Raw genomic sequence first — 18007 nt, 5'->3', positions numbered from 1 at the left:
ACCATTATTTTTGTAATTTTTGCGTTAATTCAAGCAAATGTAACGATATTCATTCAACAAACTGTTAAAATTCAATTTTAAATAAGAAATCGTTGTCACGGATTTTGTATCTTGAAGAAAAAAAACATGCGATTTTTTCGGTACACTTTTGAATGCATTTTTTTCTGGAGAAATGTTTGACCGAATTCAGCTTAATTCCCTATAAAACACTCATTGAAAGTGATTTCATCTCGATTGAACAATAATTAAAAATTTACCTCGATTTTTAATAACATTCTCAAAATCGACGTTTCACGGCCAAAGAAGCTTACTTTGAGTATTTCTTCACTATTTTCAAATATGTTCACTGAAACCATTATTTTTATACTTTTTGCTTTAATTCAAGCAAATGTAACGATATTCAATCAAAAAACTGTTAAAATTAAATTTTTCAATAAGAAATCGTTGTCACGGATTTTGTATCTTGAAAAAGAAAAACATGCGATTTTTTCGGTACTTTTTTGAATGCATTTTTTTCTGGAGAAATTTTTGACCGAATTCAGCTTAATTCCCTATAAAACACTCAATAAAAGTGATTTCATCTCGATTGAACAATAAATAAAAATGTACCTCGATTTTTAATAACATTTTCAAAATCGACGTAACTCGGCCTAAGAAAAACATTTTGAGTATTTGTTCACTGTTTTCAAATATAACCACTGAAACCATTATTTTTGTAATTTTTGCGTTAATTCAAGCAAATGTAACGATATTCATTCAACAAACTGTTAAAATTCAATTTTAAATAAGAAATCGTTGTCACGGATTTTGTATCTTGAAGAAAAAAAACATGCGATTTTTTCGGTACACTTTTGAATGCATTTTTTTCTGGAGAAATGTTTGACCGAATTCAGCTTAATTCCCTATAAAACACTCATTGAAAGTGATTTCATCTCGATTGAACAAAAATTAAAAATTTACCTCGATTTTTAATAACATTTTCAAAATCGACGTTTCACGGCCAAAGAAGCTTACTTTGAGTATTTCTTCACTATTTTCAAATATGTTCACTGAAACCATTATTTTTATACTTTTTGCTTTAATTCAAGCAAATGTAACGATATTCAATCAAAAAACTGTTAAAATTAAATTTTTCAATAAGAAATCGTTGTCACGGATTTTGTATCTTGAAGAAGAAAAACATGCGATTTTTTCGGTACTTTTTTGAATGAATTTTTTTCTGGAGAAATTTTTGACCGAATTCAGCTTAATTCCCTATAAAACACTCATTAAAAGTGATTTCATCTCGATTGAACAATAAATAAAAATGTACCTCGATTTTTAATAACATTTTCAAAATCGACGTTTCACGGCCAAAGAAGCATATTTTGAGTATTTCTTCACTATTTTCAAAAATAACCACTGAAACCATTATTTTTATACTTTTTGCTTTAATTCAAGCAAATGTAACGATATTCATTCAAAAAACTGTTAAAATTCAATTTTTCAATAAGAAATCGTTGTCACGGATTTTGTATCTTGAAGAAGAAAAACATGCGATTTTTTCGGTACTTTTTTGAATGCATTTTTTTCTGGAGAAATTTTTGACCGTATTCAGCTTAATTCCCTATAAAACACTCATTGAAAGTGATTTCGTCTCGATTGAACAATAAATAAAAATGTACCTCGATTTTTAATAACATTTTCAAAATCGACGTAACTCGGCCTAAGTAAAACATTTTTAGTATTTGTTCACTGTTTTCAAATATAACCACTGAAACCATTATTTTTGTAATTTTTGCGTTAATTCAAGCAAATAAAACGATATTCATTCATCAAACTGTTAAAATTCAATTTTAAATAAGAAATCGTTGTCACGGATTTTGTATCTTGAAGAAAAAAAACATGCGATTTTTTCGGTACACTTTTGAATGCATTTAATTCTGGAGAAATGTTTGACCGAATTCATCTTAATTCCCTATAAAACACTCATTGAAAGTGATTTCATCTCGATTGAACCATAATTAAAAATTTACCTCGATTTTTAATAACATTTTCAAAATCGACGTTTCACGGCCAAAGAAGCATATTTTGAGTATTTCTTCACTATTTTCAAAAATAACCACTGAAACCATTATTTTTATACTTTTTGCTTTAATTCAAGCAAATGTAACGATATTCATTCAAAAAACTGTTAAAGTTCAATTTTTCAATAAGAAATCGTTGTCACGGATTTTGTATCTTGAAGAAGAAAAACATGCGATTTTTTTCGGTACTTTTTTGAATGCATTTTTTTCTTGAGAAATCTTTGACCGAATTCAGCTTAATTTCCTATAAAACACTCATTGAAAGTGATTTCATCTCGATTGAACAATAATTAAAAATTTACCTCGATTTTTAATAACATTTTCAAAATCGACGTTTCACGGCCAAAGAAGCATACTTTGAGTATTTCTTCACTATTTTCAAAAATAACCACTGAAACCATTATTTTTATACTTTTTGCTTTAATTCAAGCAAATGTAACGATATTCAATCAAAAAACTGTTAAAATTAAATTTTTCAATAAGAAATCGTTGTCACGGATTTTGTATCTTGAAGAAGAAAAACATGCGATTTTTTCGGTACTTTTTTGAATGAATTATTTTCTGGAGAAATTTTTGACCGAATTCAGCTTAATTCCCTATAAAACACTCATTAAAAGTGATTTCATCTCGATTGAACAATAAATAAAAATGTACCTCGATTTTTAATAACATTTTCAAAATCGACGTAACTCGGCCTAAGAAAAACATTTTGAGTATTTGTTCACTATTTTCAAATATAACCACTGAAACCATTATTTTTGTAATTTTTGCGTTAATTCAAGCAAATGTAACGATATTCATTCAACAAACTGTTAAAATTCAATTTTAAATAAGAAATCGTTGTCACGGATTTTGTATCTTGAAGAAAAAAAACATGCGATTTTTTCGGTACACTTTTGAATGCATTTTTTTCTGGAGAAATGTTTGACCGAATTCAGCTTAATTCCCTATAAAACACTCATTGAAAGTGATTTCATCTCGATTGAACAATAATTAAAAATTTACCTCGATTTTTAATAACATTTTCAAAATCGACGTTTCACGGCCAAAGAAGCTTACTTTGAGTATTTCTTCACTATTTTCAAATATATTCACTGAAACCATTATTTTTATACTTTTTGCTTTAATTCAAGCAATGTAACGATATTCATTCAAAAAACTGTTAAAATTCAATTTTCAGTAAGAAATCGTATTCACGGATTTTGTGTCTTGAAGAAGAAAAACCTGCGATTTTTTCGGTACTTTTTTGAATGCATTTTTTCTGGAGAAATTTTTGACCGAATTCAGCTTTATTCCCTATAAAACACTCAATAAAAGTGATTTCATCTCGATTGAACAATAAATAAAAATGTACCTCGATTTTTAATAACATTTTCAAAATCGACGTAACTCGGCCTAAGAAAAACATTTTTAGTATTTGTTCACTGTTTTCAAATATAACCACTGAAACCATTATTTTTGTAATTTTTGCGTTAATTCAAGCAAATGTAACGATATTCATTCAACAAACTATTAAAATTCAATTTTAAATAAGAAATCGTTGTCACGGATTTTGTATCTTGAAGAAAAAAAACATGCGATTTTTTCGGTACACTTTTGAATGCATTTTTTTTTGGAGAAATTTTTGACCGAATTCATCTTAATTCCCTATAAAACACTCATTGAAAGTGATTTCATCTCGATTGAACCATAATTAAAAATTTACCTCGATTTTTAATAACATTTTCAAAATCGACGTTTCACGGCCAAAGAAGCATACTTTGAGTATTTCTTCACTATTTTCAAATATATTCATTGAAACCATTATTTTTATACTTTTTGCTTTAATTCAAGCAATGTAACGATATTCATTCAAAAAACTGTTAAAATTCAATTTTCAATAAGAAATCGTATTCACGGATTTTGTGTCTTGAAGAAGAAAAACCTGCGATTTTTTCGGTATTTTTTGAATGCATTTTATTCTGGAGAAATTTTTGACCGAATTCAGCTTAATTCAATATAAAACACTCAATAAAAGTGATTTCATCTCGATTGAACAATAAATAAAAATGTACCTCGATTTTTAATAACATTTTCACAATCGACGTAACTCGGCCTAAGAAAAACATTTTGAGTATTTGTTCACTGTTTTCAAATATAACCACTGAAACCATTATTTTTGTAATTTTTGCGTTAATTCAAGCAAATGTAACGATATTCATTCAACAAACTGTTAAAATTCAATTTTAAATAAGAAATCGTTGTCACGGATTTTGTATCTTGAAGAAAAAAAACATGCGATTTTTTCGGTACACTTTTGAATGCATTTTTTTCTGGAGAAATGTTTGACCGAATTCAGCTTAATTCCCTATAAAACACTCATTGAAAGTGATTTCATCTCGATTGAACAATAATTAAAAATTTACCTCGATTTTTAATAACATTCTCAAAATCGACGTTTCACGGCCAAAGAAGCTTACTTTGAGTATTTCTTCACTATTTTCAAATATGTTCACTGAAACCATTATTTTTATACTTTTTGCTTTAATTCAAGCAAATGTAACGATATTCAATCAAAAAACTGTTAAAATTAAATTTTTCAATAAGAAATCGTTGTCACGGATTTTGTATCTTGAAAAAGAAAAACATGCGATTTTTTCGGTACTTTTTTGAATGCATTTTTTTCTGGAGAAATTTTTGACCGAATTCAGCTTAATTCCCTATAAAACACTCAATAAAAGTGATTTCATCTCGATTGAACAATAAATAAAAATGTACCTCGATTTTTAATAACATTTTCAAAATCGACGTAACTCGGCCTAAGAAAAACATTTTGAGTATTTGTTCACTGTTTTCAAATATAACCACTGAAACCATTATTTTTGTAATTTTTGCGTTAATTCAAGCAAATGTAACGATATTCATTCAACAAACTGTTAAAATTCAATTTTAAATAAGAAATCGTTGTCACGGATTTTGTATCTTGAAGAAAAAAAACATGCGATTTTTTCGGTACACTTTTGAATGCATTTTTTTCTGGAGAAATGTTTGACCGAATTCAGCTTCCCGTACAAAAATTTACGGCTGCATTTTTGCTGTTAATTAGATTTTTTAGAATCTGCAATATATTGCAAATAAACTGGAATATTCTGGAAAAATACTGGAATAAACCTGAAAAATGTTCAATTTCAGACAAAATTAAGGTGATTCCAGAGAGCAATGCAGAATATTTTAGACGTTTTGCAGAAAAAATATCTTCCGTTGGGAAACTCAGTACAACAGTATACAAAATTTAGCTACTCTAGAGTCATAAAATAGTTACCTTACAGCTAGAAAACAGAGGGGAAATAGTAACTCCCGTAAGAAATCAGGATGTTTGTAGGCTCATTACAAGTACTGTACCTTCCAAATATATTGTATGCATGTTACAGTCAGAAATTGCTAAGTTTGTAGGATAATTGCAGGCGTGTTTCGGATACTTTTTACGATAATTGCAGACGCGTTTCAGATACTTTTCAGGATCATCACAGGCGCGTTTCAGATACTTTTCAGGATCATCACAGACGCGTTTCAGATACTTTTCAGGATCATTACAGGCGCGTTTCAGATACTTTGTAGGAAAATTGCAGGAGCGTTTCATATAATTTTCAGGACCATTACAGGCGCGTTTCATATACTTTTCAGGATCATTGCCGGCGCGTTTCAGATAATTTTTAGGATAGTTGCAGGCGCGTGTCAGATAATTTTTAGGATAGTTGCAGGCGCATGTCAGATACTTTGCAGGATAAATGCAGACGCTTTTCATATACTTTGTAGGAAAATAGCCGGCGCGTTTCAGATACTTTTCAGGATCGTCACAGACGCGTTTCAGATACTTTGTAGGAAAATTGCAGGCGCGTTTCAGATACTTTTCAGGACAATTGCAGGCGCGTTTCATGTACTTTGTAGGAAAATTGCAGGCGCGTTTTAGATACTTTTTTTTGGATCATTGCAGGCGCGTTTCAGATACTTTGTAGGATAATTGCAGGCGCGTTTCAGATACTTTTTAGGATAATTGCAGGCTCTTTTAATATACTTTGTAGGATAATTGCAGGTGCTTGTCAGATACTTTTCAGGATAATTGCAGGCGCGTTTCAGATACTTTTCAGGACAATTGCAGGCGCGTTTCATATACTTTGTAGGATAATTGCAGGCTCTTTTAATATACTTTGTAGGATAATTGCAGGCGCGTTTCATATACTTTGTAGGATAATTACAGGTGCGTTTCAGATACTTTGTAGGAAAATTGCAGGCGTGTTTCATATACTTTGTAGGAAAATTACAGGCGCGTTTCAGATACTTTGTAGGATAATTGCAGGTGCTTGTCAGATACTTTTCAGGATAATTGCAGGCGCGTTTCAGATACTTTTAAGGACCATTACAGGCGCGTTTCAGATACGATAATTACAGGTGCTTTTCAGATACTTTTTAGGATAATGGCAGGTGCTTTTCAGATAATTTTTAGGATAATTGTAGGCGCTTTTCAGATACTTTTTAGGATAATTACAGGCTCTTTTCATATACTTTGTAGGATAATTGCAGGCGCTTTTCATATACTTTGTAGGATAATTACAGGCGCGTTTCAGATACTTTGTAGGATAATTGCAGGTGCTTGTCAGATACTTTTCAGGATAATTGCAGGCGCATTTCAGATACTTTGCAGGGTCATTGCAGCCGCGTTTCAGATACCTTGTAGGATAATTGCAGCCGCGTTTCAAATACTTTGCAGGATCATTGCAGCCGTGTTTCAGATAATTTTTAGGATAGTTGCAGGCGCATGTCAGATAATTTTTAGGATAGTTGCAGGCGCATGTCAGATACTTTGCAGGATAAATGCAGACGCTTTTCATATACTTTGTAGGAAAATAGCCGGCGCGTTTCAGATACTTTTCAGGATCGTCACAGACGCGTTTCAGATACTTTGTAGGAAAATTGCAGGCGCGTTTCAGATACTTTTCAGGACAATTGCAGGCGCGTTTCATGTACTTTGTAGGAAAATTGCAGGCGCGTTTTAGATACTTTTTTTTGGATCATTGCAGGCGCGTTTCAGATACTTTGTAGGATAATTGCAGGCGCGTTTCAGATACTTTTTAGGATAATTGCAGGCTCTTTTAATATACTTTGTAGGATAATTGCAGGTGCTTGTCAGATACTTTTCAGGATAATTGCAGGCGCGTTTCAGATACTTTTCAGGACAATTGCAGGCGCGTTTCATATACTTTGTAGGATAATTGCAGGCTCTTTTAATATACTTTGTAGGATAATTGCAGGCGCGTTTCATATACTTTGTAGGATAATTACAGGTGCGTTTCAGATACTTTGTAGGAAAATTGCAGGCGTGTTTCATATACTTTGTAGGAAAATTACAGGCGCGTTTCAGATACTTTGTAGGATAATTGCAGGTGCTTGTCAGATAATTTTTAGGATAATTGTAGGCGCGTTTCAGATACTTTTTAGGATAATTACAGCCTCTTTTCATATACTTTGTAGGATAATTGCAGGCGCTTTTCATATACTTTGTAGGATAATTACAGGCGCGTTTCATATACTTTGTAGGAAAATTACAGGCGCGTTTCAGATACTTTGTAGGATAATTGCAGGTGCTTGTCAGATACTTTTCAGGATAATTGCAGGCGCGTTTCAGATACTTTGTAGGAAAATTGCAGGCGTGTTTCATATACTTTGTAGGAAAATTACAGGCGCGTTTCAGATACTTTGTAGGATAATTGCAAGTGCTTGTCAGATACTTTTCAGGATAATTGCAGGCGCGTTTCAGATACTTTGTAGGAAAATTGCAGGCGTGTTTCATATACTTTGTAGGAAAATTACAGGCGCGTTTCAGATACTTTGTAGGATAATTGCAGGTGCTTGTCAGATACTTTTCAGGATAATTGCAGGCGCGTTTCAGATACTTTATAGGAAAATTGCAGGCGTGTTTCATATACTTTGTAGGAAAATTACAGGCGCGTTTCAGATACTTTGTAGGATAATTGCAAGTGCTTGTCAGATACTTTTCAGGATAATTGCAGGCGCGTTTCAGATACTTTGTAGGAAAATTGCAGGCGTGTTTCATATACTTTGTAGGAAAATTACAGGCGCGTTTCAGATACTTTGTAGGATAATTGCAGGTGCTTGTCAGATACTTTTCAGGATAATTGCAGGTGCTTGTCAGATACTTTTCAGGATAATTGCAGGCGCATATCAGATACTTTTCAGGATAATTGCAGGCGCATTTCAGATACTTTTCAGGATAATTGCAGGCGCGTTTCATATACTTTGTAGGAAAATTGCAGGCGTGTTTCAGGTACTTTTTAGGATAATTGCAGGCGCTTTTCATATACTTTGTAGGCAAATTGAAGTCGCATTTCAGATACTTTTCAGGATCATTATAGGCGCGTTTCAGATACTTTGTAGGATAATTGCAGGTGCTTGTCAGATACTTTTCAGGATAATTGCAGGCGCGTTTCAGATACTTTTCAGGACAATTGCAGGCGCGTTTCATATACTTTGTAGGAAAATTACAGGCGCGTTTCAGATACTTTGTAGGATAATTGCAGGTGCTTGTCAGATACTTTTCAGGATAATTGCAGGCGCGTTTCAGATACTTTGTAGGAAAATTGCAGGCGTGTTTCATATACTTTGTAGGAAAATTACAGGCGCGTTTCAGATACTTTGTAGGATAATTGCAGGTGCTTGTCAGATACTTTTCAGGATAATTGCAGGTGCTTGTCAGTTACTTTTCAGGATAATTGCAGGTGCTTGTCAGATACTTTTCAGGATAATTGCAGGCGCGTTTCAGATACTTTTCAGGACAATTGCAGGCGCGTTTCATATACTTTGTAGGAAAATTACAGGCGCGTTTCAGATACTTTGTAGGATAATTGCAGGTGCTTGTCAGATACTTTTCAGGATAATTGCAGGCGCGTTTCAGATACTTTTTAGGATAATTGCAGGCTCTTTTAATATACTTTGTAGGATAATTGCAGGCGCTTTTCATATACTTTGTAGGATAATTACAGGCGCGTTTCAGATACTTTGTAGGATAATTGCAGGTGCTTGTCAGATACTTTTCAGGATAATTGCAGGCGCGTTTCAGATACTTTGTAGGAAAATTGCAGGCGTGTTTCATATACTTTGTAGGAAAATTACAGGCGCGTTTCAGATACTTTGTAGGATAATTGCAGGTGCTTGTCAGATACTTTTCAGGATAATTGCAGGTGCTTGTCAGTTACTTTTCAGGATAATTGCAGGTGCTTGTCAGATACTTTTCAGGATAATTGCAGGCGCGTTTCAGATACTTTTCAGGACAATTGCAGGCGCGTTTCATATACTTTGTAGGAAAATTACAGGCGCGTTTCAGATACTTTGTAGGATAATTGCAGGTGCTTGTCAGATACTTTTCAGGATAATTGCAGGCGCGTTTCAGATACTTTTTAGGATAATTGCAGGCTCTTTTAATATACTTTGTAGGATAATTGCAGGCGCTTTTCATATACTTTGTAGGATAATTACAGGCGCGTTTCAGATACTTTGTAGGATAATTGCAGGTGCTTGTCAGATACTTTTCAGGATAATTGCAGGCGCATTTCAGATACTTTTTAGGATAATTGCAGGCTCTTTTAATATACTTTGTAGGATAATTGCAGGCGCGTTTCATATACTTTGTAGGATAATTACATGTGCGTTTCAGATACTTTGTAGGATAATTGCAGGTGCTTGTCAGATACTTTTCAGGATAATTGCAGGCGCATTTCAGATACTTTTCAGGATAATTGCAGGCGCGTTTCATATACTTTGTAGGAAAATTGCAGGCGTGTTTCAGGTACTTTTTAGGATAATTGCAGGCGCTTTTCATATACTTTGTAGGCAAAATGAAGTCGCATTTCAGATACTTTTCAGGATCATTATAGGCGCGTTTCAGATGCTTTTGTAGGATCATTGCAGGTGCTTTTCAGATAATTTTAGGATAATTGCAGGCGCGTTTCAGATGCTTTGTAGGATCATTGCAGGTGCTTTTCAGAGAATTTTTAGGATCATTGCTGCCGCATTTCAGATACTTTGTTGGATAATTACAGGCGCGTTTAAGATACTTTGTAGCATCATTGTAGGTGCTTTTCAGATACTTTGTAGGCTCATAAATACATTGCAGATAAATTTTAGAATTAATGCAGCTACCATACAGTGAAAGGTCTGCATAGTACAGCTATCTAACAGCCGTAACTCAGCTGGCTTGTAGCCTTATTACAACTACCGAACAATAGGCTCAAATTACTGATAAATTAGGTAATTTACCATAATTAATATCCCTATAATTACACATGATCCCCTGTTGTGTAAGCCATAATCGTTGTGTTTGGAAAAAATGTCACTCCAACAGCGAATATGTTTAGAGCAAGTTTTAAAAAATAGAAAAAAAACATATCGTTTGTCAACTAAATTTCTTCAAATATCATAATAATATTTAGTGGTAACCAATGGTGATATAGTTTCTGATACTGATTTTTCTTCTAACTTGACTAGGTAAAAATCGATTTGTCACGCAGAAATTGGTAAATCTTTATTCAATCAGAAAAATTGCGATATCTATTATGATCTCAAATCTGTTTATGCCATCACAAACTATCATCATCATCTAAAGAACTGTTTTCATTTCCCATGGGTTGAGTTTCGTTTCTAGAGTCAACATTGGGTTTTTGTTTACGTTTGGCGAAACTGCGAACAACAGAAGCACAACGGTTGTTGAGACATTTATCAAACCTTTCTTTGGAAATAAGTTTTTGTGGTTCGTCTTTAAAGCGTTTCGCCACATAAGCTACAAAAAGTAATATGAAAATCAGTAACCTGAAATATAAATTACTCCAGCAGCGACTGTTCAATTATTGATATTATTAAGTCTGGCATTGTGTTTAAACATTAAACCATCCTCTATAGCAACATTGAATTACATTAAGATATTTTGAGTGTGTATCAAGTATAATGACTTTACCTTTAATTCCAAGATATTCGTGGGGTGGTATTTGTTTTTTTCCATGTAAACCAGCAACGCTCATACTCTTCAATTCTTCCTCAGGATGAAGCATATTAAGCAGTGCTATTCCAATTTTTTTGGGCGAATTTAGAAAGTTTAAGCTGTGCTTTTGAGATTTGGTTATAAATACATCACTGCCAGCAAACAATGGGACCTACAAGTTTTTATAATATATTAGCAAACAGATGAAATTGTTATTTTCTAACAAACTAATCGAACCATTTTGTCAGTTGGTGGCGAGTTGGTTCCAGCATGTGTAACAGATGATATAGGCTGTAGTACCTGTAATTAGTAAATTTATCTTAAACAGCTAAATGCGTTTCCCATGTACCACATAAAATTTGCAATTTCTATTGTTTTACCGATTGTTTTGGTTCTTCATTACAATTACGTGAAGATGAAGGAATAGATTGTATTAAGGCCTCCAAATGTTTTTTTGCTTTGTTAAAAAATATTGTTTGGTATTTTTTCGAAATTGAACAACAATCAAATGTACTATTACCATTTTCGAGGTTTTCACACTTCGAACAATCTTTTCCAATTTGTTCTTCTAGAATTCTAATTTTCTCATCTCTTTTTTCTAAATTTTATATGATGAATATCATTATCAAATCTTCAATTGAATATTTTAGAAGCAATATATTCAACAGACCAATTTCAAAATTTAGTTCCCTAATTTTAAGAGACTTTTCCTGAAGTTCAGCCTTTAACTTATCAATGATAGGCTTATTGTTTTCCAAAATTGTATAAGGCTTGGGAAATATAATTCGTGGACTTTCATGCTCTCCAGTAAGATTCACAGAGTCAAGCAATGGACTCCCTGTTTATTTTCGTCGCTTTAAGAATTACCATGCTCAAAAATGATATAATTCACATACCACATGGATCTTGGCAGGTGTTATTAATTTGATCTTGGCAAGTGCTATTAATTGGATCTTGGCAGGTGTTGTTAATTGGATCTTGGCAGGTGTTGTTAATTGGATCTTGGCAGGTGTTGTGAATTGGATCTTGGCAGGTGTTGTTAATTGGATCTTGGCAGGTGTTGTTAATTGGATCTTGGCAGGTGTTGTTAATTGGATCTAGGCTGGTGTTATTAATTGGATCTAGGCTGGTGTTATTAATTGGATCTAGGCTGGTGTTATTAATTGGATCTAGGCTGGTGTTATTAATTGGATCTAGGCTGGTGTTATTAATTGGATCTAGGCTGGTGTTATTAATTGGATCTAGGCTGGTGTTATTAATTGTATCTTGGCAGGTGTTATTAATTGTATCTTGGCAGGTGTTATTAATTGGATCTTGGCATGTGTTATTAATTGGATTTTGGCAGGTGTTATTAATTGGATCTTGGCAAGGGTTATTGCTTGGATCTTGGCAGGCGCTATCCGTTGGAACTTGGCTGAGAGGCATTTGGCGATTAAAGCTATTAACTTCATTAGGGTTTCCACAAATTATTTCTTAATTCAACACATACCGTATGTCTGAAGCAATGGTCTCATGTTCATTAGAAGTAGCAGAACCCGACAACTACAATTCGTTTAAAAATTAGGAAATGTCTTAAACCAGAAAAAAAAAGAAAAAAAATTGAACTCGCATGTGAACTTCCAATTTCGCTTGAGCCAACAAAATATTGGGGCGTCCACTGATCCGTCAGAGATGGCATACTGAAAATTGATTTGCTTATATCTGCTTTTGCCTTTGATGTTATTGCCTCATTTTCTTTCTTTCTTTTGCCTGGCGTTGCGTTGCTTAAATCAACAACTTTCCGTTTCTTAGATTTATTTTCATTAGATAGTTCGTTACAAATTTTCACACCAACAGCCAATTCTTCATTCACTAGTTCTTCATGATCATCTATGTAATGTTTATTAAATAAATACCTTCGGTACTGTTACTGGTATACAATAGGATATGGTCTATCTATAGATTTTAGAAACGCAATGCAGCAAGACCTGGGTCATTTGTACCTCAAATATCATTAAGCTGTGAAAAAGGGGCCAAACATATAAATGTACGCCCCTATAGAGTAATGTCAGTTCTACGTATGCAAACGGCATACCCTTCTATCTCTTAGCACAGTGTCATCCCCCTACCAGGCGCGTACAGTATCCACTCTTACAAAAGCGCGCCTAGAGGGAGGGATACGCTTTCGACTCCCCTCTCTACCGACACTACTCTATAGTCTGACTAATGTATTGTAGTTGCTAATTAATAGCAACCACATTTAAACCAAATTTAATGTAGACGTAATTCTTAATTACAAGTAATATCGGAAGTAAATTAACCTGGTCATATTTATGACGAAGTTTAATAATATAATCAAAGTTTGCAAACCTGAAATCTTCACTACTACTCCATCGTAGAGTTCATTGTTATAAATAATTTTAGTCCTTGCTCCTTCGTATCTTTTTGACTTATATTTAACCGCTGTAAGTGGCATAATTGTGGTTTTCTTCTCTTCGATCCAGTATATAATGGCTTCCAATTCATTAGGATGGGCTTTCTTCATGGTAGTTCTTGAAGATTTACATTTTTTACTTGGGCCTTGGCTTCCGGCACTCACCACAGAAGTGTTGTTTTGGTTCATCTTTTCTTTGTTACTTATGTCTAACAAATTCTTAACATTAACGGGTACACTTTCCATTTTTGAAAAGAGTTAAAATTAACCACGCACGCAGTTTTTGAAGGACCGAAAAAACAAATAAGAATTAACATTCATAAAAACTGACGAACCTTCCAGATATTATTCACTGGCAACGCCCGTATCAACTTAGTAGCTACCCTACTCAATGCCGACTCATCCCAGGACCCAGAAGGAAAATAACCACAATGTTGATGTAGAAGGTTCTGCGTGAAGTACAGAACTGGAAATAAGACACTAGTCAAGTAATTAAATGACTACTAAATTAAATCCCGGACTACCAAAAAATTCGAACTAGTCAATTGGACTATTAAATATCATTGGAAACAGTAATACACATTCATACCCGCGTTTACAAATAAAGATAGAGGCCTCACTATTGACAACCCATAAAAATATCCTTATTTCCAGCCCTGCTAAAGAAGCCACTAGCTGACGGGCTGTCGCCAATCTGTGCAGGGTGCAGGTTTCTAGGTTTCTTTATTGCCGTATAAAATATACACCCTATTTATATCAGGGCGGCTCCCTCTGGAGATAGGGGAGCGCAGCAATGAATATATAAACATACAAACATACAAACATACAAACATACAAAAAATACAAGTGCAAGTGTTAGATCATAGCCCACTCGCCACGCTTAGGGACGATGCGCTGCTCGCCACTCGCCAGCAGCTTGCGTCGTGACGCGCGTGATCGAGTGGGCTATGGTTAGACTCATTAAGGCATATCCCACTTGATCACGCACGCTGGCTGCACGCCAGCGCGTGCAGCCAGCGTGCGTGATCAAGTGGGCTATGATTAAGGCTAGAAAAGGCGTCTGCTTAGAAAATGGCTACAAGAGAGAAGGGACCAGACCCTATTTTTATTTCGGAAATAAATAAAATTAATGAATCAATCAATGTTAGATCTAACCGTGGTCGAATTTTCCAAAGTAATTCTCCTCTTAAACCTATGCCTTGTTCGACAAAGCAAAGAATTAAGCGAAAACTAATCTTCAAACATAATGATACCATCCGCGCCAAGAACCCAAAAACTGGGGAATCAATAGATACTAGCAGTAGTGCATCAGGTGATATAAGCAGTAGCCCATCAGCCGAAAATAGCACGTCAACATCTGAAAGTTCGAATGAAAGTATAGGTGAGAATGATTCAGACATTTTGGAGACAATTAACGCAGATGTGGTGGTACAGCACTTTGACGTACTCAATGAACACTTGGTGTTAAATAACGCTGGTGGCATGGTAAAAAACGCTAATAATAATGATCAGAAGAATGATGATTCAAGTTATAATGATGATGATGATGGTAAGAATGGCTCTTTTAAACCAGACTTTAGTCAAATATTAAACAGTTTGGTGAAATTGTATTTAGAGACTGATTCTTCGACCGAAAATGAAAGTGTGGATGAAAATTTGAATGGGGAACAATCATTGTATGCTGGTAGTGGGCTTACCCTAATGGAAAGCATGATTGCAATATTACTATTTTCAATGCAACATTCATTGACGGGTGCTGCATTAACGGATTTGCTAATCTTGATTAATCTTCATTGCTTACAACCTAACAGCTTAAAGAAAACTATATATTTGTTTAAGAAGTTTTTCTCAAATTTTAAATTTCCCGTTACAATTCATCGCTACTGCATTGTTTGTTACACTGAACTGACGTCTGATAATATTTGTACAAAATGTTTACAAAAGCGCTCATTTCAAGTTGATGCAGCGTTATTCTTAGAAATATCATTAATAGCTCAATTACGAACCTTATTTGCGCGGGATGGTTTTTACCAGGACTTACAATACAGATTTAATCGTACAAAAAAATCACAAGGAAACATTGAAGATATTTATGATGGGGCGCTTTATAAACAATTGATGAAAAACGAAAGGTTTTTATCTGTTAAATCAAATATAAGTTTCATGTGGAACACTGACGGGGTTTCACTCTTCAACTCTTCCAACTTTTCAATTTGGCCGCTATATTTATCAATTAATGAATTACCACCCATTAAAAGATTTTTGTCAGAAAATGTGCTAATTTGTGGTATCTGGTTTGGCAAAGGAAAACCAGATATGAATTTTTTTTTGCAACCATTTCACAAATCATTCCAGGATATATTAACAGGAATTAATTTTACTGTCCCAAATGAAGTAGATCCGATTTTGGTCAAAGGCATGGTTTTGTGTGGTACATGCGACCTACCAGCAAAGTGTCTTGTTCTAAACATGCACCAATTTAATGGATCTTATGGCTGCGCAAAGTGTAAGCAAAAAGGACAGACCTACCGCACAGCGAATAGAGGCCATAAACATATTTATCCATTTGATACAAATAATTTCAAAGGTAAAATAATTTAATGGAGTATTCTGTCCAAAAACATGCAATTGAAATATATATTTTAAAATGAAGGTCCTCGAAGAAACCACAAGGATACTTTATTGGATGCTGAAATAGCCAGCGGGCAACAGAAAGTCGTATGGGGTATAAAAGGGCCGTCTGTTATGTCACGAATTGTTCCGGATATTATAAATTCAACTGCAATTGATATTATGCACACGGTTTATCTTGGGATTATGAAAAAGTTGCTATTGCTGTGGTTTGATGGACAATACAGTAATTCTGAATTTTCTCTAGGCCGATTTAGAGATGAAGTTAGTCGAAGATTGCTTACAATTAAACCTCCACATTTTATTCAAAGATTACCGCGAAGCCTTCGAGATTTGACTTACTGGAAAGCATCTGAGCTTAAAAATTTTATGCTATATTATTCAGTACCATTGCTTTCTGACATTTTACCAAAAATATTTTTGGATCACCACATATTATTGGTAGCTGCATTATTTATATTAAGTTCTCAATCAATATCGTCCTCTGATTTGGACTTGGCTGATAAATTGTTAGTGCAATATGTATTTTCGTTTCAAAATCTATATGGCATTGAATTTATGACAGCTGTGGTACATCAAATACTTCATTTAGCAGATGATGTATATCATTTGGGACCTACGTGGGTCTCATCAAATTTTCCCTTTGAGGCTATCAATGGTAAATTAATAAAACTAGTTCATGGAACCCAACATCCAGAACTTCAAATTTCTTACGCATTATCAAATGTATTACACCAGCCAAGTATTCTTAAAAAACTAAGAAATGGTTCCGAAGTAGAAAAGTTTTGCAAATCGTTGCTAAACCACATGAAACCATTTAAAGTAGTTGAATGCATTAGCCCAGGCGTTTTCTCAGTAGGTTCATACAAAAATATAACTACAATTCCCCTTGCTTTAAGAGCTACATTTGTTGATCTTTTTGATGACTACGGTATTTTGGAAATATTTCACAAACTAAAAGTCAATCGTTTTATGTATAACAGTATATCAAAAAAACGCGAGTCAAAACATGATTCTTCGACAGCAAATATTATGCTATTTGATCAAACTATATATGGAAAAATAATCCATTTTGTTAAACATAGAAAATTTTGCGAAATTCATGAAAATATTTGTCATAATTGCGATGTTGAATTTTTAGCCTTTATTGAAGTTTTAGACCTGGTTAGTAATCAGCCTTTTCAACTTGAATCGCTTAATGGTTTTAGTTTCCATATTAAAGAACTTAAAGATTCTGTTACATACAAGATAGTCTCTATAAAATGTTTAATTTCACCTTGTTTTTTAATTGGTTTTCCTCATAAAAATAAAACCTTTCTATGTGACATAGTCAATTTTGTGGAAAGCGAGTGATTAATTATGACAAGCAATAAAATTTTACTAAAAATATGACTTGAAGTTTTGAAATTTTAATTTATAAAATTGATCTATTTTACTCCTGTTTAATCTCGAGAAAATTTCCGCAGCAGTCGAACTAGAGGATATCAAACGCTCTTATTTCATTTTTCTACTTTTGCAACGAATTTGCAGACGTGAAAAAACATTTTTTTCTATAAAGCTTAATAGTTTAAAATGGCTGGCAGACGCCAGTATTTCTCCTTTTGAATACCTGCAATCGGAATAGGAAAATATTTTCTCGCTGAATTGGTCTCGACTTTTTGGTCTCGCTGATTTGGTCGCGGGACTAATTGGTCTCACCGATTTGGTCGCGGGACCATTTGGTGTCGTGATTTTTTGGTCTCGAGACTATTTGGTCTCGTGATTTTTTGGTCTCGGGATTATTTGGTATCGTGATTATTTGGTTACCTAATTAGATGCCACCTTTTCCAAAACAATGGTCCCAATAATTCGTTGCAACCTTTTCCAATA

At 33.9% G+C, this 18007-nt stretch overlaps 2 protein-coding genes across 5 annotated transcripts; one reads left to right on the top strand and one right to left on the bottom strand.

Annotated features, from left to right (window-relative positions):
• Window positions 1-10615: 10615 nt before the first annotated feature.
• LOC149650458 (uncharacterized) lies at window positions 10616-14123 on the bottom strand. Its single transcript, XM_089849273.1, has 10 exons — window positions 13444-14123; window positions 12704-12963; window positions 12584-12636; window positions 11991-12508; window positions 11765-11932; window positions 11615-11692; window positions 11475-11551; window positions 11332-11394; window positions 11071-11266; window positions 10616-10896 (listed from the first exon to the last, which is right to left on the bottom strand). Exons 1-10 carry the CDS (start codon window positions 13751-13753, stop codon window positions 10697-10699), a joined length of 1923 nt encoding a protein of 640 aa, XP_089705399.1. The 5' UTR covers window positions 13754-14123; the 3' UTR covers window positions 10616-10696.
• Window positions 14124-15782: 1659 nt separating this feature from the next.
• On the top strand, window positions 15783-17527 carry LOC149650457 (uncharacterized). 4 transcript variants are annotated; one of them, XM_089849272.1, is made up of 3 exons: window positions 15783-16094; window positions 16161-16364; window positions 16450-17527. In XM_089849272.1, exons 1-3 carry the CDS (start codon window positions 15824-15826, stop codon window positions 16473-16475), a joined length of 501 nt encoding a protein of 166 aa, XP_089705398.1. In that variant the 5' UTR covers window positions 15783-15823; the 3' UTR covers window positions 16476-17527. The 4 variants fall into 4 exon arrangements, with proteins under 4 accessions (XP_089705398.1, XP_089705396.1, XP_089705395.1 ...); XM_089849270.1 differs by having other exon boundaries at window positions 16161-16647; window positions 16734-17527; XM_089849269.1 differs by having other exon boundaries at window positions 16161-16647; window positions 16731-17527.
• The last annotated feature ends 480 nt before the right edge of the window (window positions 17528-18007 follow it).

Source organism: Phalangium opilio, unplaced genomic scaffold (genome assembly GCF_054372755.1).
Source record: "Phalangium opilio isolate 3A_F unplaced genomic scaffold, DU_Popi_V2 ptg000087l_1, whole genome shotgun sequence".
In the NCBI taxonomy this organism is placed as follows: Eukaryota; Metazoa; Arthropoda; class Arachnida; order Opiliones; family Phalangiidae; genus Phalangium; species Phalangium opilio.
This window is presented reverse-complemented; position numbering and strand designations above follow the sequence as displayed.